The sequence below is a fragment of the Tachyglossus aculeatus genome, chromosome 20 (assembly GCF_015852505.1).
Source record: "Tachyglossus aculeatus isolate mTacAcu1 chromosome 20, mTacAcu1.pri, whole genome shotgun sequence".
NCBI classification, from domain to species: Eukaryota; Metazoa; Chordata; class Mammalia; order Monotremata; family Tachyglossidae; genus Tachyglossus; species Tachyglossus aculeatus.
Genome location: NC_052085.1, coordinates 27,146,577 through 27,168,922, shown reverse-complemented (window position 1 = coordinate 27,168,922; position 22,346 = coordinate 27,146,577). Strand labels below are relative to the sequence as shown.

Sequence of the window (22,346 nt, the reverse complement as noted above, 5' to 3'; positions counted from 1 at the left end):
CTTGTAACCTCCCTAGCACTTGGAACAGTGCTTTGCACATGGTAAGCGCTTAATAAATGCCATTATTATTATTATTGTTAAATGGCAGATCCAGGATTAGAACCCATGACCTCTGATTCCCAAGCCTGCTCTTTGGCCTCTAGGCCAGGCTGCTTCCCCTTAGTGTTTCTTATTTGTCGGGCACCATACTAAGCCCCAGGGTAAATGCAAGCTATTGAGGTTGTAGTCCCGGCCCCATGTGGGGATCACAGTCTTAATCCCCGTTGGACAAATGAGGGAACTGAGGCCCAGAGAAGTGACTTATGCAAGGTCAGGCAGAAGACAAGTGGCGGTTAAATGACTGCCCTGCAGCATGACGTTGCCGGACTACGATTGGGAGTTTGTTGGCCCAAAAGGGGCAGGGCTTGTTAAGAAAGTTGAGGGGTGAGGTACTGTATAAAGACAGGGATTTAATCGGAGGTCTGGGGGCAATGGGACAAAATGGGCAGAACTGCATTCTGAAATCCCAGTGGGAATGGCTTCCTCACCACCACTGCTTCTCCTGCTGCCTCTGCCTCATAAGCTCCAAGCGCACTGTGTGTTTGTCAACTCCAGAGAGGTTTCCCAAATTACCGCCTGACATCGGGCCAACTCACGCTCAAACCCAGCTGCATTGTGCAGGCTGATTCTTCCGAGAGGAGACCTCTTGGAAAGCCCCAACTCACAAGGAAACGAGGCAGGCGTTGAACGCTCCCTGTCGTGTCCGAAACGCGTTACCCCAGTTGATTTAAAAAAAAATGCCCGACGTCATCTGGTGCCTCCCACTGGACTGGTGTGCCAGTAAAACAGTTCCCCAGTTTGGCAGAGGAGGAGTGGAATTGTAAGATGAAATGGCCTCACCTCAACATCAAACCAAGACCATCCGGGACCCAGGCGTTGGTGAAGGTTCCACTCTGAAAACACCTGGACTTTTTGTCTCGTTTTCAGGAAATATGGCACAGGACAAAGAAGGAACAAGTTAACTTTCGGCAGGAGCATCCTGAGTTAGGTCAGGACCGTGGAAGAATGGTCCTTTGTGACTACATTCCCTTCCGATGCCGCTCTAGAGCGAAAAGCGTGTAGGAAATCTGTTTCGGTAACCTTAAGGTGGTGACCCGAGGGGAAACGCCCAACCCTGAACAAGAGGATTAGAAGGAGCTGGTGGGGGCTTCCACTAGATTCCCTTCACCCCACCACTGGTGCGGAGCAACTTAATTCATTTTGTTCAGCCAAGTGAGCCATGCTTTCCCTTAGAGCTCACTCGATTTCCCAACCTGAGGGAAGCGGGGAAATTTAGAGCATGGAACTGGCACTTTTCCTTAGAGGTTGTCAAGAGCGCAGAACATATTAATTAAATCTGGGTTCCACAGCGATAGTTAAGACAAGTGTCTCTTCCTGAAATGCACTGGGGGAAGAGAGAGGGGGACGGGAGGTGACAACTAAGACTGTTTCAGCTTCCTGACAGCTGATGGGGTCTTTCTTGTGTCACAAAGAGGTATTTATGGCCCAGAGCAATTAGACACATGAACTTCCTGAAACCAGGATTAGGCAAACACGTACTCGGAGTCTTTCATAATGGCAAATTAAGTTCTTAGCCGCGTCCTTGCTCTTATGTGCTTAGGGTATTGGAACGAATAACTTCCCTCCCAGGTGAAAAGTTCCCCAGTAGCAGAGCTACTCTGAGACATCAGCTCTTCTGGGTAGGGTACAATAATAATAATAATAATAATAATAAAACATGATAGCAATAATATTCATTCATTTGTATTTATTGAGTTCTTTCTGAGGGCAAAGCACTGTACTAAGCGCTTGGGAGTGTGCAATACAACAATAAACAGACACATTCCCTACCCACAATGAGCTTACAGTCTAGAGCAGAAGGCAGACATTAATGTAAATAAATGAATAAAGAAAGAAAATGAAGTACAGCTATGTACATAATAATGATTGTGGTATTTGTCGAGCACTTACTAAGTCCCAAGTACTGCACTAAGCGCCGTGGCAGATACAAGATAATCGGGTCCCACACGAGGTGCACAGTCTAAGTTGGAGGGAGAACAGGTGTGGAATCCCTAATTTTGCAGATGAGGGAGCTGAGGCCCAGAGAAGTTAAGCGACTTGTCCGAGGTCACACAGGAGGCGAATGGTAAAACCAGATCAGAACCTGGATCCTCCGAGTCCTAGGCAAGGGGTCTTTACACTAGGCCACACTTTCTTTTCTGGGAAAGGGAGAGATGCAGGTGCTGATTTATTCGGCAACCGAAGGGATTCCAGGGTATTTATGGAGGGATGTTTGAGGCAGGGCTTTCAGATTTCCGTGTGTGTATTTATGGAGGGATGTTTGAGGCAAGGCTTTCAGATTTCCGCGTGTTTACAGATAGACAAGGACCGTAAAGTCTCAGTCTTTGTGGGGTGGGGGGTGTTTCCAGCTATATAGGGCCTGGGCGCTCTCACTGCGGTAGTTTTAAGTTTCCGGTTACTCTCTCCTTGTTGAACAGGCCCCTGTAACCTTCTGTTTAATGTTTGAGGTTGAGCTCGATCAGATTTTCAGAAGCAGCGTGGCTCAGTGGAAAGAGCCCGGGCTTGGGAGTCAGAGGTCATGGGTTCTAATCCTGGCTCCTCCACTTAGCTGTGTGACTTTGGCAAGTCACTTCACTTCTCTGGGCCCCAGTAACCTCATCTGGAAAATGGGGATTAAGACTGTGAGCCCCATGTGGGGCAACCTGATTACCTTGTATCCCCCCCAGTGCTTAGAACAGTGCTTGGCACATAGTAAGTGCTTAACAAAAGCTATTATTATTATTATTATTATTATTATTGTTATTATTATTATTGTGGAGGCTGGAAACCAAGAAAGAATCCATCCCCCGCAATCCCTCCTCCCTGAACAGCCTTCTGAATAATAATGATAATAATAATAATAATGATAATTGTGGTATTTGTTAAGCACTTACTATGTGCCAGGCACTGCACTAAGCGCTAGCATGGACATAGTCCCTGTCCCTCATGGGGCTCAGTCTTCATCGCCATTTTACAGATGAGGGAACTGTGGCACAGAGAAGTTAAGTGACTCACCCAAGGTCACACAGCAGACAAGTGGTGGAGCCGGGATTAGAACCCAGGCTCTTGTGACTCTCAGGCCTGGGCTTTGTCCACTAGGCCCCGCTGCTCCTCTCTCTGCTTCTGAACACCGATAAGCACTGCCCCGGTCGTTGTTGGCAAGTCTCTCTCAATCAATCAATCAATCAATCAATCATATTTATTGAGCGCTTACTGTGTGCAGAGCACTGTACTAAGCGCTTGGGAAGTACAAGTTGGCAACATATAGAGACAGTCCCTACCCAACAGTGGGCTCACAGTCTAAAGTCTAAAGTCAGATTCTCTCCTCTCCGTTCTTCCCACTGCTGCTGCTCAGACCCCATTGATCCATCATGCCAAGTCATTCATTCATTTATTCATTCAGTAGTATTTATCAAGCACTGACTGGTGTGCAGAGCACTGTACTGAATGTTTGGGAGAGTACAAGAAGCCCATTTTTCTAACCCCCGCCCCGGGCCCGTGTGAAATCTCCCACTTCTTCTACAAGGCTCCAGTCAGTGGTATTTATCAAGTGCTTACTGTGTGCAGAGCATTGTACGGAGAAGCAGCGTGGCTCAGGGGAAAGAGCCCGGGCTTTGGAGTCAGGGGTCATGGGTTCAAATCCCAGCCCTGCCACTTGTCAGCTGTGTGACTTTGGGCAAGTCACTTCACTTCTGTGGGCCTCAGTTCCCTCATCTGTAAAATGGGGATTAAGACTGTGAGCCCCCCGTGGGACAACCTGATCACCTTGTAACCTCCCCAGCGCTTAGAACAGTGCTTTACACATAGTAAGTGCTTAATAAATGCTATTTTTAAAAAAAATAAATATGATTGATTGATTGATTGATGTGGGACACGTTCTGTGTCCAACCTGATTATCTGTATCTACCCCAGTGCTTAGTACAGCGCCTAGCATATAGTAAACACTTAAGTACCACAGTTAATAATAATAATAATGATGGTATTTGTTAAGCGCTTACTGTGTGCAAAGCACTGTTCTAAGCGCTGGGGAGGTTACAAGGTGATCAGGTTGTCCCACGGGAGGCTCACAGTTTTAATCCCCATTTTACAGATGAGGTAACTGAGGCACAGAGAAGTTAAGTGACTTGCCCAAAGTCACACAGCTGACAGTTGGTGGAGCTGGGATTTGAACCCATGACCTCTGACTCCAAAGCCCGTGCTCTTTCCATTGAGCCAAGCTGTTTCTCTTTTAACATTAACATTATCATTTAACATTATCATTTATCAGTTAACATTATCATTACTATTATTAGTAGTATTAGTTGCCCATTAAGGATCGCTGTTAATTCACTCTCCAAGCCCCTCCTGAACCTACTGATATTTTCACCCTGCACAACTTGCAGTGACAATGAATCCCCTACTTTAGCAGTGGCCACTTTGCCACAAAATGGACAGAACAAATTTTGGAGGTTGCATTACCTAGGCTGTTTATAGAGTCATGCCTGGGACCTGGTTTCTGTTACGTAGGTATTTGTTCTAAGGGTTTTAATCAGTTCATGGAAGAAAGGTCCATGAAAATATGCCGACCTTTAGTCTTGGAGAACAGACTTTGTTTTCCTTGTGTCTACCAAATCCTTGGTATTACTCAGGCAGGGTTGACCAAGAAGCCACCTGGACATCGCATAAATATTAAAAACTCTGTGATGACATTAAAATTGGGAGCGTAGGAGCAGAGCAGGGAACTGTTTGGGTTTCCAAAAACAAGAGTGGATTTTAATAAAACAGTCCTTTTGCCCAGTGAGGCTTTGTCAGCTGGTTTACCCCAAATAATGTCTTTTATTACTGAATTGTAAATCGCTGGAAAATGGGATTTATAATTACTGGGAAGAGGGATTTATACTCACTGGAAAGTGGGATTTATAAATCCTGCATTTTCTAATGCTTCTGGTATCACCGCTCTTGAGGTCCACTGTTCTTAAATTGTTTATATGGTGTGAAAATCAAATTGCTGTTTTCCTGTGGAGTAAGACACTACTGTTTTATATGAAAATGTGCCTAGTCATCAGGAAAGAGTAGAAAGGAAGGAAATTAGAAAGGCAGGATCCTACTGGATCATTAAACTCCCAACACCTTAGAGAAGCTAGACTCTAATCCTGTTCCGAAACTCAAGGGAAGCTGTTTAAAACATGACCATTCTAACTGTTGAGAAATTAAAGGTGGTCAGAGAGTACACAGTCCAATACAGGACTCACAGTCTAAGAATATACAGAGATTTCTTATCCCCATTTGGAGATTTATAGAAGTCAAGTGACTTGTACAAGGTCACACATCAGATACTAAGAAACCACAGTAATGGAGAAATAGGGCCTGATTCCATCATTAATCTTCTCACTTTTTCCCAAGAATTTATTTGCTGATGGTCTAAGGGGAAATTTCATCCTAGGGCACTTAAGAAAAGTGTTCTTGTAATCTACTGAAACTTCCATCCGTGATTATTGAAATTATTTTATTACACTCACGGAGAAGCAGCAAGCACTTAATACTGTGTTCTGCACACAGTACATGATCAATAGGTGTGATTGATAATTGAAAGAGCACAGGGCTGGGAGTCAAGAGATTGGGGTTCTAATCCCAGCACTGCTACTTGACTACTGAATGACCTTGGGGATGTCACCTGACTTCTCTGTGTCTCAGTTTCCTCATCTGTTAAATGGGGATTAAATAGCCCTCTCTTCTGCCCCTTTATCCTGTTTGAGACAGGTACTGTGCCTGATACAATTATAGTGTCTCTCCCCCAACACATAGCACAGTGTTGCCACAACATAAGCACTTAGATATTATTATTATTATTATCACCTCCAGTTGAACAAGAGAGAACCAGGAACATGAGGAGCATGCTTTTGTGGTGTTTCCACCACCCAGAAAGTCACTATGAACAACCCCTCTCTTACTTGATCAGAGTCTTAATGGTCCCAGCCTTTCTCAGGCCAAAGGAGTCGGATTCCAGAATGTCATGGCCCCATTTACAGAAAAGACTCCAAACCTATGCCCTTTTTAACCCCTAACCTACAAAGCAGGAGTTAGAAGCACGGCACAAATAAAAAAAACCCCAGTGAAAAGTTCACACAGGGTGATCCCCACTCTGCAACATCCTCCATAAACGCTTGCTAGTTTTTATAGCATCCGTGAAGCCGTCTGGTCCTCCTAAAGCTGTGTGTGTGTGTGTGTGTGTGTGTGTGCAACTGTGCCTGCTTATGGCCGTTAGACAATGTCAACAGGGTTATTTTGCATGTCACACTGAACAACATGCTTCCATCTACACCAGGAGGACTGTGTCCGGGGTCAAGCGATCCTTGTATGGAGAAGCCGTGTCCCGGGGACATGCAGTGCGTGGGGTATGAAGCCAACCGAAGACCTTTCATCTGCCAGTGTCCGCCAGGAAAACTCGGAGAATGCTCAGGTACCCAGTTGTCTTCCTTCCGCGCACCCCTCAGAATAACACCAACCTTGTGTGCTCATGGAAAATGCTCGCCTTCTGACTTCATCTGCATAAAGCATTCACCTTCTGAATTCACTTGGAATTTGGGGGCCAAGTGTGTGACCTAAAATTTGAATGACTACTTAGTTTACCTGTAAGACACATAATAATAATAATAATAATGATAGCATTTATTAAGTGCTTATTATGTGCAAAGCACTGTTCTAAGCGCTGGAGAGGTTAACAAGGTGATCAGGTTGTCCCACGGAGGGCTCACAGTTTTCATCCCCATTTTACAGACGAGGTAACTGAGGCCCAGAGAAGTTGTGACTTGCCCAAAGTCACACAGCTGATAAGTGGTGGAGCCGGGATTTGAACCCATGACCTCTGACTCCAAAGCCCGGGCTCTTTCCACTGAGCCACGCTGCTTCTTAAAAAAGGGAGGGTAGTGTTCAGTAAATACACTTAAAAAGCAAGGAGAGCCCAGCCAGAGTAAGTCTGGGAGAAGGATCTGCAGGCAATAGTGGATTGCAAGATAGCTGAGTCAACAGTGTAAGTGCTGTTTTTCTTAATATCAAGAATTTAATATCGGAAATACAATTAGAGCTCTGCTATGCTCTTATTGATAGTATTTCCAGATTTGTGAAGAATATTCATAGAATATTTTGTCTCCAGTTTTAATCGTAGAGACTTTCTAGAGGAGAGCCAGAAAAGCACAGAAAAATAGGAGTGAATAACTGGAAAGTAAGATTTTTGAAAAACAGTTTAAGGCTTTGGGATTGTTAAATGTGGAGAAGTCTGAAGGTGCTTTTGTTCCCATTCCACTGCCCCTGAGAGGTTCCAGTGAGAGGAAGTGGGGTGAAATTGGGACAAGAGATTTCAGTCAGACATAAAAGAAAGCTTCTTGACTCCAAAACCGGAGCAGATTACGGATTCTTCTTTCTCTGGAGTCTGTAAACCCAGACAACGAGAGTGCTTGCCAGGCACTGTACTGTTTGGAGCAGACACAAGCTAATCAGGTTGGACACAATTCATGTCTCACATGGGCTCACAGTCAATCCGCAATTTATAGATGAGGTAACCGAGGCCCAGAGAAGTAAACTGACTTGGCCAAGGTCACACAGCAGACAAGTGGCCCATCTGGGCTTAGAACCCAGGTCCTTCCGCCTCCCGTACCTGTGCTGTAGCTGCTAGATCACGGAAAATCAGTTGGCCTAGTGGAAAGAGCCCAGGCTTGGGAGTCAGAGGTCCTGGGTTCTAATCCCAGCTCCGCCCCTTGTCAGCTGTGTGACTTCAGGCAAGTCACTTCACTTCTCTGAGCCTCAGTTACGTCATCTGTAAAATGGGGATTGAGGCTGTGAGCCCCACGTGGGACAACCTGATGACCTTGTATCCCCCTTAGTGCTTAGAACAGTGCTTGGCACTTAGTAAGCGCTTAACAAATACCATCATCATCATTGAAACAAATGTTTAAATTTGCGTTTCCAACATTACCCCAGGATTTTCTTTATCCAGGTTTCTGGATCTCCAGTTGAACATGTAGTTAAGAGTTGGCCAAAAGTCCTTTGGGACATTCGGGGGAATCAGTGATGTAGGTATTTGAAAATTGTCATAAGAGTTTTAAATAATTCAGGACCACACCAAAGACAGATAGAAAGATGACCGTGAAAATCCAGATTTCAAACTCTGCGGAGTTTATCCCAGATAACTCAAATTCCTGGTGAGAACCTGTTTGATTTTTGTTTTTGTGGGGGATTGTGGGTTTTTTTAATGATATTTGTAGAGCACTTATTATGTGACAAGCATTGGGGTAGAGACAAGATAATCAGACTGGACACAGTCCCTGTCCCATATGGGGATCACAGTCTCAGTAGGAGTTAAATCCTCTTTTTCTCCCGGAGTTTTGCATGGGTGCATTTCAACAGTGAACCCAAACTTAAAACAGAAGTTAGAATGACTTTTCTAAGATTTGTCTTGAAATGGCTTCACTATTTTCAAGCGATCTGTCATTCACATGCGCGTTAGTATAGGGGTTGCTTCTCGGTAGCCTCCTCATTTCTGAATGATTATTAAAGGGTCTGTGCCTCCGAACGATCTTTTTCAGGCCACACTTCGCTCAGCTTCGCTGGCAACAGTTACATCAAGTACCGGCTTTCAGAAAATAGCAAGAAAGAGGAGTTTAAGCTGGCCCTGCGCCTTCGCACACTGCAGAGCAATGGGATTCTAATGTACACCCGAGCGAATCCCTGCATAATTCTGAAGGTAATGAAAATGGGTTATCGCTCCCTGCAGTCATTTCTTCTTGCTGACACGGTGACGTTTTGGCTCTCGGTTTGGGGAGTGTTGTCCTCACTCTGCCTTTCTGTTTTGAAGACTGGCAGTAGATTTCAGGTTGCGGGAGAACCCCAGGAAGCCCGGGGAGACTTTGTCAGGGCCTTACGATAACGTTTTTTCCTCTGAGTGTGCACCACTGGGCTTGGCTCTTGGCAAATATGTCATCTGGCTCTGTGACGGGTTTGAGAACCAGGCTCCTCGAGCTTAATCACTCGGCCATTCCCGAGGAGTCGGGTTGCTCACAGCTCCACTGTTTTCTTGGTGTAATGTGAACCCTGGAGGAAGGGATGACCTTGGGGGCATGTAAGGGTCACGCTTGGGGGTTAGGCCCATTACAAAGTCAATCCTGCTCTCCGCTGTCGAATCCACCCTAAAATGTGCCACAACGGACTCTGGGAGCAGACTGAAGGCGGGGCCCAGCCTGTTCTCGATCGACAGCCCCAAGGGAGACTATAGGACTGGCCAGCCTCTGAGGGAAAGGGGTGGGTGGGAAGGGGGGCATTTTGGTTCCTCCCCCTCAACAGTCACTCCTTCGGGTTGTGTCACCTGCTCTGCTTCCCCTCCTTTGGGGGTGGGCTGAAAAGACCTTGGAGGGATATTCCAGCGGGTGGAATATTCTCCTCTCTTCCTTTGTAAGGCTCCACTAGAACTAGAGAAATACAACCCCATCTGGCATTTCCTCTCAGGACAGGCTGAGATGAGGTTTCACTTCCCTCCTCCATCCTTTGCTCTTCGAATTCACCATCATCAGCATCAGCGATTTTGAATAAGTATTTAGTAGTGGCAGATAACTATAGTAGGGCCTTGGAGGAGATTCAGAAGTAGGACTTTATGAGAGAGGGACCCTGCCTTCAAAGAACTTCCAACTGAATGGGTAAGCACTTAGAACAGTGCTTTGCATAGAGTAAGCGCTCAATAAATGCTATCATTATTATTACTAAGACAAGCAGTCTGTGAAAGTGTGAGAGTTGACTTAATCAATGAATGCAAGCGGACAACTAAATCAAAATTTGAAAACTACCGGCAAGTATTTAAGTGGGGTAAGGTGGCTGAGGATTTGGTACAACTAGAGCTATTCTCTAGTATTTATTGAACACCTACTGAGTGCAGAGTACTGTACCTCGCACAAGGGAGAGTACAATAGAGTTAGAAGACACCAGTCCTGCCCACAAGGCGCTTCTGGGCCAGATGGAAGGAATTTATCAATCTGTAAATGAGTCGTATTTACTGAGGGCTTGTTGTGTGCAGAGCGTTTGGGAGAGTACAATATAACAGAATTGGTAGACCCATTTCCTGCCCATCGTGTTATTGAGTAGTTACCGTGTGCAGAGCACTCTTCTAAGAACTGTTCTAAGAGTGTACAGAAGAGTAAGTAGACCTGGTTATCCAGGAAATCCCTAATCCCTGTGGGTGGATGGAGGGTCAAGAATCTCAACTCCAGCAATCTTCCCTCTGCCCAGTGTTGACTTAGGTTATGGGTTCAAATCCCAGCTCTGCCAATTGGCAGCTGTGTGACTTTGGGCAAGTCACTTAACTTCTCTGCCTTCATTCAGTTACGTCATCTGTAAAATGGGGATTAAGACTGTGAGCCCCACATGGGACAACCTGATCACCTTGTATCCTCCCTAGTGCTTAGAACAGTGCTTTGCACGTAGTAAGCGTTTAACAAATGCCATCATTATGATTATTATCCACATCCATCCTGAATTTATGAGCCAGGGATAAACAATGCTATTGGCCAAAATCGCACCTTGCTGGGCCAAATCATGATAGGTTCCATTCCCTTAGAGTCCAGAACCTCCAAAAGATTACATCTATCTGCCATTCAGCGTTTGTTCCAATGTGTTCCTTGTGCTTGGAAAGCAAAAACTAGGGCAGGAAAATCTGCTTTAACTTGCCCATCCTGGCTGCTTGTGTTTTCACAGTGGAATCGTGAAGAAATGCTCAAAATGAGTGAATGAATGAGAGGAATGTGTTCCTTGAAAGTGGAGGCAGAATTGCACAAAGGCAGAGTGAAATTCATTCATTCAGTCGTATTTACTGAGCACTTATTGTGTGTAGAGCACTGGACTAAGCGCTCGGGAAGTACAAGTCGGTAACATATAGAGACAGTCCCTACCCAACAATGGGCTCACAGTCTAGAAGGGGGAGACAGACGACAAAACAAAACATGCATGAGGATGATAAGGGAAGATAAAAATGTGAATTAAAGCCTTTTATCTCAGAACCAGCAGGAGGCTTGCTTCTTCCTTGTACTCCTCTCTTTAGGCCAGAATTCCCTATATTGTCACCAAGGGATAGCCCAGATACCTTTTTATGTTGTTTGCCGTATGACAGATTCATTTTCCTTTCATTCTATTAGAGAGATGGCTTGCTTGTTATCAGGGTCCCTTGGTTTTCATGCGTAGCATGGGTGCACCGGGCTACAGATCCGTATATCCTGTTTTGAAGATAGTGAGATCTGATGATGTTTCTCTACGAATGATCAGAAACCCAATGGGCTATCTTTCCTTTTCCTTCTCTACTGGCTGTCAGGGAAATCAATCAATCAGTGGTATCTATGGAGCACTTACTGTGTGAGAGCACTGCACTAAGCCTTGGGAAAGTACAGAGTAACAGAATTGGTAATAATAATAATAATAATAATGGCATTTATTAAGCGCTTACTATGTGCAAAGCACTGTTCTAAGCGCTGGGGGGGTTACAAGGTGATCAGGCTGTCCCACCGGGGGCTCACAATCTTAATCCCCATTTTACAGATGAGGTAACTGAGGCCCAGAGAAGTTAAGTGACTTGCCCAAAGTCACACAGCTGACAATTGGTGGAGCCGGGATTTGAACCCATGACCTCTGACTCCAAAGCCCGTGCTCTTTCGACTGAGCCACGCTGCTTCTGGTAGGCACGTTCCCTGACTGCACTGAGCAGGGAAATGAAAGAACTGAACAGATTTTAACCAGAGAAGAACAGTTTGGATCATTTTGATCAACATTAGAATGTATTGTGCCCTGGGAAGAGGTGTTGTTTCTAATCTTCACAGTTTTGCACATCAGATGTTTCCGATAGAAAAGGGGGGGAGGTGAGAGTGGGAGGGAGGAGGAGCAGAGAGAAGAGCTTCCTTCTAGGGCACTGAACGGGACTGCTAAATGCAACAGCAGCGTGAAGCAGTGAGAAGCAGTGTGGCCTAGTGGCTAGAGCACAGGCCTGGGAGACAGAAGCATCTGGGTCCTAATCCCGGCTCCTCTACTTGTCCGCTGTGTGACCTGGGCAAGTCGCTAAACTTCTCCGTGCCTCAGCTATGTCATTTGTAACTTGGGAGAGTGAGATTGTGAGCCCGCTGTGGGACAGGGACCGTGTCCAACCTGATTAGCTTGTATCTACTCCCAGCCCGTAGTGCAGTGCGTGGCACACAGTAAGCATTTAACAAATACCATAAAAAAAAAAAACAGCGAAACTGTATTGCTCACTGTTGGTGGTAGTGTTGGAGGTGACTTAGCATCGCTTCATTAAGCAGCCTTTATACGTCTAAGTACATTGCCACCACGTTGGTTTTGCCGGAAGAGATCGAAGCTTTGATATTATTGCAAATGTGGAAGGGGATGGGAACCAGCAATACTTTAATTAGAGGCACCCATTTCCAGCAACTCACGTGAAATGAAATATCACTGGCTAAATATCTCCCAAGATAGATCGGTAAGCCCCATATTGCGTCCACGGAACGTAACAGCAGATGGACTGTGCAAGCCTCCTGTGGTCCCAGGAGGAGCATTTCGTCATTTTATTATTTATATCATTATACAAATGTGGACATTCTCCAGAAGTCTTGGCCAGGAAACTCTCTCGCTTCTAATTTACCACATTCATTCAACTTGTCTTGTTGAACGCAAAAAATGAAGAGCACACCAGGTTGCCTTCCACTGGAATTCTTTCTGGTTGCAAAAATAAATACTTTGGGTGTGTGTTTTTAGCTTTTAGTTTTATGGGTTTATATTGAAGAATGCTGAAAGAGTTTATAGAACAGATCTATGTTAGAGATTTGAGCTCTGATTGAGAGGAAGCACTCAATATCCTTGTGAGACAAGCAAATGCTGTTATCTCTGCACCATAGATGAAGAATCCGGGACATCTCGAGGTTAAAGAATTTGCAGGAGGCTCCCCAGAAAATATTTGACAGAGCCCAGATTAGACTCATAATCCATAAACTCCCAAAGCTGTCATCAGACCACATGGCCTGTTGATGTTCCCATATGTACATCTGTGTGATATACATGTTAACTGCACCTATTTGATGACAGAGAATGAGCCAATCTGAATATCTAACGAAGAAAAAAAATGCACAGCTTGTGAAGAAGAACCTGATTTTTCTGGGCTTCTACTTGCTCAACAAAGTAAATGGCGCTCTAACAATCTCTTGTGGGTCTGGTTGTGAATTGCACGTATTAAACCAAGATCTCTCAGTGGAATCAATCAGTGTTATTTATTGAGTGCTGACTGGGTACAGAACACTGTACTAAGCACTTGGGAAATAACAATATAATAGAGTCGGTAGACACGATCCCTTAGAACAATGCTTGGCACAAAGTAAGCGCCTAACAAATACCATTATTAAAAAAAGGAGTTTGCAATCTGTAGGGAGAGATGGACATTAAAATTAATTGCAGTTAAGGGAAAGAGTAGACTATGAGGATATTTATAAAGGAAATAGTAGACTATGAGGATATTTATAAAGGAAATAGTAGACTATGAGGATATTTATAAAGGAAATAATAGACTATGAGGATATTTATAAAGGAAATAGTAGACTATGAGGATATTTATAAAAGTGCTGTGGCGCTGGGGTGCTTTAGGGGTACACAGCCAAATTCATGTTCAACAAAGAGGGAAAGGCAGATGGGGAAATGTGGGCTTAGACAGGGAAGGCCCCTTGGAGGAGATGTGATCTAGAATTCTGTGAATTTCCCCATCTGATAACCTCATTCCCCGATTAATTCCCAGCACTCCAAATCATTTCAACCCATCAGCCGAATCTAGATTTGACGTTCGTATTTAAACCCATCCACAGCCCTTTTGCCCTTATGTTTATTCCACGGTACATTCAGTTATTTTCTGTGACTGCAGTATTTATAAGTACTTTTATGTCTGTTTCCCTGTTTGAGTGCAAGCTTCTTGCAAACGGGGAATGCGTCATATCTTTGTACCTCCCAGCCTTTCACTCAGTGGGCACTCAGTAAATACTACCACTACTACCATACTACTGTCTGGGAAGAGATAGTCATTCAATTCATTCAATCGTATTGAGCGCTTGTTGTGTGCAGAGCACTGTACTAAGCGATTGGGAAAGTACAATATAACAATAAACAGAGACATTCCCTGCCCACAACGATATGTTTAGGAGGAATTTGAACAATGCTGAAGATTGGACCCAATGTCTGCCATATTCCCTAGCTCCTCTCCCAAGGTCTTAAACCAGGGCCGGGTTTATGAGGGCTTCCATTGGTGAGTAGCTGTGAGTCAGAGTCGCCGCCCTGACCAGATTGGTTAGATCCAGTCTAGCCAACCCACTTTCGGTCTTCAAATCATTTTTTATTACTCTTAATTATTTTTGTGGCTGATGACCGTAAGCTCCTTGTGGGCAGGGAACGTTGTCTCCCAACTCTTTTGTACTGTACTCTCCCGAGCGCTTAGTACAGTGCTCTGCACACAACAAGTGCTCAATACGATTGATCGATTTGCACTCAGGAGCCACTAGCGAGATACCCTGGATTGATTTGAAAAGACAGGGCCAGGCTGTCCCTTTGGTTTCCTTGTTCCTGATAAAGGGGATGGGGATGAGTTAGGGAATGGGAGCTTCCCAGGTCGACTATAGGAAGAACAAACATTGCAGATTCCCCAGGAAAATCGGGAGATGTGCTGGAGCAGCATCGGGAAGCACAGCAGCTATGAGAATAAGAAAAGAGAAATGGAGCCTTGGCGGTTTGTACCTGAAGGCTAGGAAGTGTTGGATTTTATCAACCTCCTGGACCGCTTCTTTGGTGCAGGGCAACAGTGATGACCGGATTATGGGACATTCTACAAAATCTTTCATATATTGCCTGCAAGGGATGCATATGAACACGCCAATCTATCAATCAGTGGTATTGATTGAATGCCACTGTGTGCAGAGCACTGTATTAAGTGCTTCAAGTACCTGTATATATGTCTGTACGTATTTATTACTCTATTTTACTTGTACATATCTATTCTATTTATTTAATTTTGTTAGTATGTTTGGTTTTGTTCTCTGTCTCCCCCTTTTAGACTGTGAGCCCACTGTTGGGTAGGGACTGTCTCTATATGTTGCCAGCTTGTACTTCCCAAGCGCTTAGTACAGTGCTCTGCACACAGTAAGCGCTCAATAAATACGATTGATGATGATGATGATGGAGAAGCCCAGTACAACAGAATTAGCTGATAGGTTCTCAGCCCGTAACGAATTTACAGTCTAGAGGCAGGAAGGACGAACAAAATAAGGCACCTGGATTAAAGAGCTATTCCTTCAGAATTTAGAGGGCAAAATTCAAAATATGCAGGGCCTTAAATTTAATTATATGCCTTCACTTGTATTTCTAATCAGTTCCTAAGGAAGAGTGCAAGAAAGAATGCGCCTCTATGCATGCCCTGGATTAAAAAGGGTGGGGTTTTGTTGACATTGAATTAGTTTCAGTATGCAATCACTTCTGCTCTAATGTGGTAGTTGTGCACCTGAAGTACCTCATGCCAAGGGAAGTTGGGTCGTAGTAACCATGGGTTCATTGGGAATTAATAAACCGGGGTACACAGTTCAAAGAAGCAGCGTGGCTCAGTGAAAAGAGCCCGGGCTTTGGAGTCAGAAGTCATGGGTTCAAATCCCTGCTCTGCCAACTGTCAGCTGTGTGACTTTGGGCAAGTCACTTAACTTCTCTGGGCCTCAGTTACCTCATCTGTAAAATGGGGATTAAAACTGTGAGCCCCCCGTGGGACAACCTGATCACCTTGTAACCTCCCCAGCGCTTAGAGCACTTAACAAATACCATCATTATTGTTATTATTAAAGATACCACTAATCAATGGTTTGTAATGAGCACTTTGTGCAGAGCACTACACCGAGTGCTTGTGAGAGTACAATACAGTTGGTAGAATTGATCCCTGTCCTTAAAGACTTCAAAATCCACTAATATTTTCCAATGAAAATTCTTGTATCTCTGTAGGGTTTGATAGCATAAACGTTTATGTCCTTGTCATTATTTTGTTTTATCAAATGTTATGAAGTTGAAAAAGGTGCCCAGTGCCTGATGGCAGAGTAAGGCTGAGGCAAAATCTGGGTTGTCCTGCTAAACTTCAAGCTCCTTAAGGGCAAGAATGTGTCTGCTAATTCTACTGTATTCTCCCAAGGCATTTACAGAGCTCTACACAGAGTTAAATGCTCAATAAATACAGTTGATTGTCTGCCTCCCCTGCTAGATTGTAATCTTCTTGAGGGCAGGGGCCATGTCTAGGGGAAGCAGCATGGCTCAGTGGAAAGAGCACGGGTTTTGGAGTCAGAGGTCAGGGGTTCAAATGCCGACTCCTCCAATTGTCAGCTGTGTGACTTTAGGCAAGTCACTTCTCTGTGCCTCAGTTCCCTCATCTGTAAAATGGGGATTAAGACTGTGAGCCCCCCGTGGGACAACCTGATCTCCTTGTAAACTCCCCAGCGCTTAGAACAGTGCTTTGCATATAGTAAGCACTTAATAAATGCCATCATTATTATTATTATTATTAACTCCGTGGTCTCCCAAGTGCTTAATACAGTCCTCTGCACAGAGTGAGGTCTCAATAAATACCACCGATTGATTGACTGGAAAGAGTAGCCGCTTCACACCCTGTCACTGCAGTTTCTTCCTCCACTGAATCTAGCCCATGGTTGGTGTCATACCTGGAACTGACTCGGGCTGTGCGAAAACCCTTTCCTAATTGTTTCATCTCATCACATCATTCATTCATTCAATCGTATTTATTGAGCGCTTACTGCGTCCAAAGCACTGCACTGAGCACTTGGGAGAGTACAGTATAACAATAAACAGACACATTCCCTGCCCACCACGAGGTAACGGAAACACATGTCACAAGGAAGCCCGGCTCGAAAGCGCCATTTTCCTTCAGAGGCCGAAATAATAATAATAATAATAATAATTTTGGTATTTGTTAATCAATCAATCAATCAATCATATTTATTGAGCGCTTACTATGTGCAGAGCACTGTACTAAGCGCTTGGGAAGTACAAATTGGCAGCATATAGAGACAGTCCCTACCCAACATTGGGCTCACAGTCTAAAAGGGGGAGACAGAGAAAAAAAAAAAAGAAAAAAAAACCAAACATACTAACAAAATAAAATAAATAGAATAGATATGTAAAAGTAAAATAAATAAATAGAGTAATAAATATGTACAAACGTATATACATATATACAGGTGCTGTGGGGAAGGGGAGGAGGTAAGATGGGGGGAGGAGGTAAGATGGGGGAGCTTACTATGTTACTTTGTTACTATGTTACTATGTTACTTTGTTAAGTGCTTACTATGTTCAAAGCACTGTTCTAAGCGCTGGGGGGGGGGGATACAAGGTGATCAGGTTGTCCCACGTGGGGCTCACAGTCTTAAAATCCCCATTTTACAGATGAGGTAACTGAGACACAGAGAAGCTAAGTGACTTGCCCAAAGTCACACAGCTGACAAGTGGCAGAGCCAAGATTAGAACCCATGACCTCTGACTCCAAAGCCCGGGCTCTTTCCACTGAGCCACGCTGCTTCTCTAGAAAGGCCCGGAACGAAAGTTCCTGCGTGAGATTTGTGACGTTAAGTCCTTGTCCTCCCCGCCCCCACAGATCGCGGATGGCAAACTGTGGTTCCAGCTGGACTGCGGCAGCGGCCCGGGCATCCTGGGCATCTCGGGCCGGCCGGTGAACGACGGCCGCTGGCACTCAGCCTCGCTGGAGCTCAACCGCAACTTCACCAGCCTGTCCCTGGACGACAGCTACGTGGAGCGGCGCCGGGCCCCTCTCTACTTCAGGACGCTGGGCCCCGAAGGCGCCGTTTACTTCGGCGCCCAGGTGCAGGCGGAGGGTGCCCGCGGCCTGGCCGACCAGAGGGCCACGCAGGTCCTGAGCGGCTTCCAGGGCTGCCTGGACTCGGTCGTCCTCAACGGCCACGAGCTCCCGCTGCAGAACAAGCGCAGCAGCTTCGCCGAGGTGGTCGGCCTGACGGAGCTGAAGCTCGGCTGCGTGCTGTACCCCGACGCCTGCCAGCGCCAGCCCTGCCAGAACGGCGGCAGCTGTGCCAACCTGCCCTCAGGAGGTGAGTAGTTTCCGCTGCTCGGTGGCTCGGCCCTGTCTCCTTGGTGCTCACCTGTCAGTCAGTCCTATGTATTGAGCACTTACTGTGTGCAGGGCACCGTATTGAGCGCTTGGGAGAGTACGGAGAAGCAGCGTGGCTTAGTGGAAACAGCCCGGGTTTGGGAGTCAGAGGATGTGGCTTCCAATCCCCGCCTCTGCCACACATCTGCTGTGTGACCTTGGGCATGTCACTTAACTTCCCTGGGCCTCAGTTACCTCATCTGTGAAAATGGGGATTAGGACTGTGAGCCCTCTGTGGGACAACCTGATCACCTTGTAACCTCCCCAGCGCTTAGAACGGTGCTTTGCACAAAGTAAGTGCTGAATAAATGCCATCATCATTATTATTATTATTATGTCGGCTGTGTGACCTTGGGCAAGTCACTTAACTTCCCTGGGCCTCAGTTACCTCATCTGTAAAAATGGGGATTAGGACTGTGAGCCCCCCGTGGCACAACCTGATCACCTTGTAACCTCCCTGTGCTTAGAACAGTGCTTTGCACAAAGTAAGCGCTTAATAAATGCCATCATCATTATTATTATGTCTGCTGTGTGACCTTGGACAAGTCAACTTCTCTGTGCCTCAGTTACCTCATCTGTAAAATGGGGGTTAAAAGTGTGAGCCCCACATGGGACAACCTGATTACCCTGTGTCTACCCCAGTGCTTAGAACGGTGCTTGGCACAAAGTAAGCGCTCAACAAATACCATAACTATTATTATTACAACAGAATGATATTGTAGTGGATAAAGCACGGGCCTAGGAGACAGAAGGTCATGTGTTGTAGTCCTGGCTCTGCCACTTGTCTGTTGTGTAACCTTGGGCGAGTCACTTCACTTCTCTGGGCCTCGGTTCCCTCATCTGTAAAATGGGGATTGTTAAAGGGAGAAAACTATACCTGCAATTGATTGTGATGGTGGGGCTTGTAACTCTTTCCCAAGTAATAATAATAGTAGTGTTTGTCAAGTGCTTATTAGATACCCAGCACTCTATTAAGCCCTGGGGTAGATAGGAGATAATCCGGTCAGACACAGTCCCTGCCCCTTATGGGGCTCACAGTCTTAAATAGATGGAAAACAGGTATTGAATTCCCATTTTACAAATGAAGAAACAGGCACAGAGAAGTTAAGTAACGTGCCCAAGGTCATACAGCAGGCACGAGGTAGAATCCGGATTAATAATAATATTAATTGCGGTATTTGTTAAGCACTTACTATGTGCCAAGCACTGTACTCAGTGTGACAGCTGAGGACTGACTCTGGGGAGCCCTCCTAACTGCCCAGGTTTGGGGATGTAGTTGTGTAAGGGACACAAATGCCCGCTAGCTGGTAGGGCATCGAATTGAAGGAATTTAATGGATGGATCTTTTGGCACAGGAAACGCTTGTAAGGAGATGAGGAGTGAACGCTACAAGAAGTCATGCCCATGGTGTTCTGAGCGGGCAGAAAAAAAACCCCCAGAGACTAGTGCTTCCATTAGGCAGGAAAAAGAGAGGGAGGGAAATAGTAAGGGGCGTTTTGTGGTAGTTCGATGAATGTTGAGACCTCTCTGGTTGTGGTAAAGAAGTGTGGCAGAGTATGGAAGTGGAAAATGGAAAGGGAGGAAGAGAGGAAAAGCCCAGACCTGATGTCTTTGCTCTTGACTGTAAAAGGTGGACTTTCTAATATTGTCGAGCCATTGGCAGGGGGAGAGAGAGAATCCGCGAATGGCAGGAAGTGAGTAAATTGCCGGACTGACTTAGCGTGTGCCTGTCCGATCACTGGGGTGAATGAATCACGGAAGAACTGCGTGGGATATACCAGGAAGATGGGGGAAGGAGGGAGAACTGAATTAGCCTGCACCTAGGAAGCAAGAGGGAGGAGAAGTTGGGTGCCGATTTGACCGCTGCCAATTGCAAAACGTGCGCGTCTCGGTAGGACTGGTGATAAATAATGCAGCAGAGAGCCGCAGCTGGAAAGGAATTGTCATGAGAACACAGAGAACAAATGCAACAGCCAATGAATGAATTTATGGCACTTTCTTCCCTGGAATGAATACGTTAAGAAAAAAAAGGATGAGAAAGGAAGTCATACCGGGTGGGGTGGAAACACAGCAAAAGATGTGATGGGATTTTTTTTTTCTTTTTCTTATTTGGAGAAAGGTGAAGGAATGATCTGTGTCTTAAGAGATGAAACAACTGCCTGACTTTCATGCAGATGTGGTATAAACTAGGTCAAGTCTTTCACCACAGAAATGGGCCTCATTGCTAAGACTTGCCTCTGTGCAGGATCGCAGAATGATTAGTAAATTGAAAGATTCCTAGCAAATCACTGCCTCATCTGGTGTTCAGAAAGCTCTGCTTCAATATTTAGGGTCCGTTTTATTAGTAGAGCATTATAAAGTGTCCGGAAGATGATGCAGTGGAGAAATACAGACACCAAAGTTATTTAGCCTTGCATATGTTACCACCACAGAGAGGGCCAATTGCCCTAGGGAGATATTTCTGCTGTCTCAGTTTAAGAAATCTATTTGCTGTTTTTACTGTCTCAGCAGTATATGTAAATAAAGGATTTTTATAGTGCCATAATTCCAGGGTGATAGGCACTAACTACACTTCAGTGGTTCTATAAACCAGCCTATTATGGCAAGTCATGGCCAGTTTTTCACCAGGCAAAACAGTTCTGCTAGTGTGAGCCATCTAGGATGTATAAAAGGAACATGTAATTAAATCGGGCTGAGATGGACCACCACACTATGTCAAATGCTAGTGCTGCAGCCACAAATTGTAATCCACCCTTAACGATGGCAGGATGTTGTGTTTGCTGGCATCACTGCTGGCAGTCACAGAGGAATTTATTGGGGAGGGCGGGGAGGGGAGAAAGGTCAATGAGGAAAATGCCCAAAACCTCTGCTCTGTAGCCAACATTTTTTTAATTGCATACTTAAAACGTCGTTACCGGAACTCTATTCCATGAGTGGTCTTCAACAAAGAGAATTCCATAACGAAACAGGTAGTTGAGAGGTTTTCACCAACCCGGAAAGTAAAACTGACTTACTTTAAAGACTCTTTCATTCAGTGCAAGATGATAGTGAATGAAGATAGACTCCTGCAAAGTGACCCCTGCTACCTTCTCCTCTTCATCCCCATTCGCCACTCTCTCTTCTGGCTCACCTTCAGGCAACAGAAATAATCTACAAAATGTCTGTGAACACCCTCATGCTTTCAGGCTTTCCTCTTTAAACTTTTTCATTCTCTGACTTTTCTTCCCTGTACCCGCCTTTGGCTCCTTCCCTTAAACCATCCGTTCTGGCCATGGCAACTGCCGGGCCACCCATGAATCTGGACATATGTTGGTGACTGTGGGCAGTTGTCCTACTGAGTCAGACCAACAGTCCAATAGTCTGACTGCCCTCCTTGACATCCATCCCATTTTGAATACCTTTCTAAGTGGGGGCAGGCAAGATTTCATAGTGTAGGGGGACTTTCCCCTCTGCTCTTTCCAACTCTCTCCTTCTCAGTTCTGTTTCTCGGCCATTTCCCTCCTTTCACCCCCAATTCCCACCTGGAAGGAACCTCTGACTTTGTGCACCTGATCCTCCATATTCCTTTCAGCATCCCCCTCGGGCGAGCACTGCAGCCTGGGATAATGACATCTGAACTTGGAAATCTCTCCCCTTTCCCCGCTTATATCCTGTAGCATTTGAGCTGGGATTGGCCAGTGACATCCCCGGATTTTTAGCACCCCAGTAGAAAGCACTCCTCCTCTCATCACACCCCCAACCAGCTTCTGTCTTCCCTGCACTTATCTTGCATGCCTAAATTAGGGCCAGAAGGATTTTTTTTTTTAATGTGGGTTCTTAAAAAAGAACACCACAGGTTTTGTACCAGAGTGTATGAAAATAAAGGGTAGATTGGCTTCGGGGCTCCCTCTTCAGACCGTAAGCTCTTCATGGGTGGGGAGCATGTCTACCAAGCCTATTGAATTCTCCCAAGCACTTAGTACAATGCCCTGTGCATGGTGAATTCCATTGATTGATTGGCTGACTGCGAGAAAAGCACTGTAAAAAGAAAACGGAGGGAAAAAAAAAAATTTGGAATTCCATGAAGGAG

General features: G+C 45.3%; 1 protein-coding gene across 6 annotated transcripts in view; it reads left to right on the top strand.

Annotated features, from left to right (window-relative positions):
* The window catches only part of FAT3 (FAT atypical cadherin 3), a 396,494-nt gene that overhangs the window by 359,757 nt on the left and 14,391 nt on the right, over positions 1-22,346 (top strand). For all 6 annotated transcript variants that reach the window (XM_038761742.1, XM_038761740.1, XM_038761741.1 and 3 more), the window contains 3 exons: positions 6,383-6,517; positions 8,640-8,797; positions 17,750-18,218. In XM_038761742.1, the coding sequence (XP_038617670.1) occupies positions 6,383-6,517; positions 8,640-8,797; positions 17,750-18,218 (762 nt within the window). The remainder of the gene's footprint in view (positions 1-6,382; positions 6,518-8,639; positions 8,798-17,749; positions 18,219-22,346) is intronic.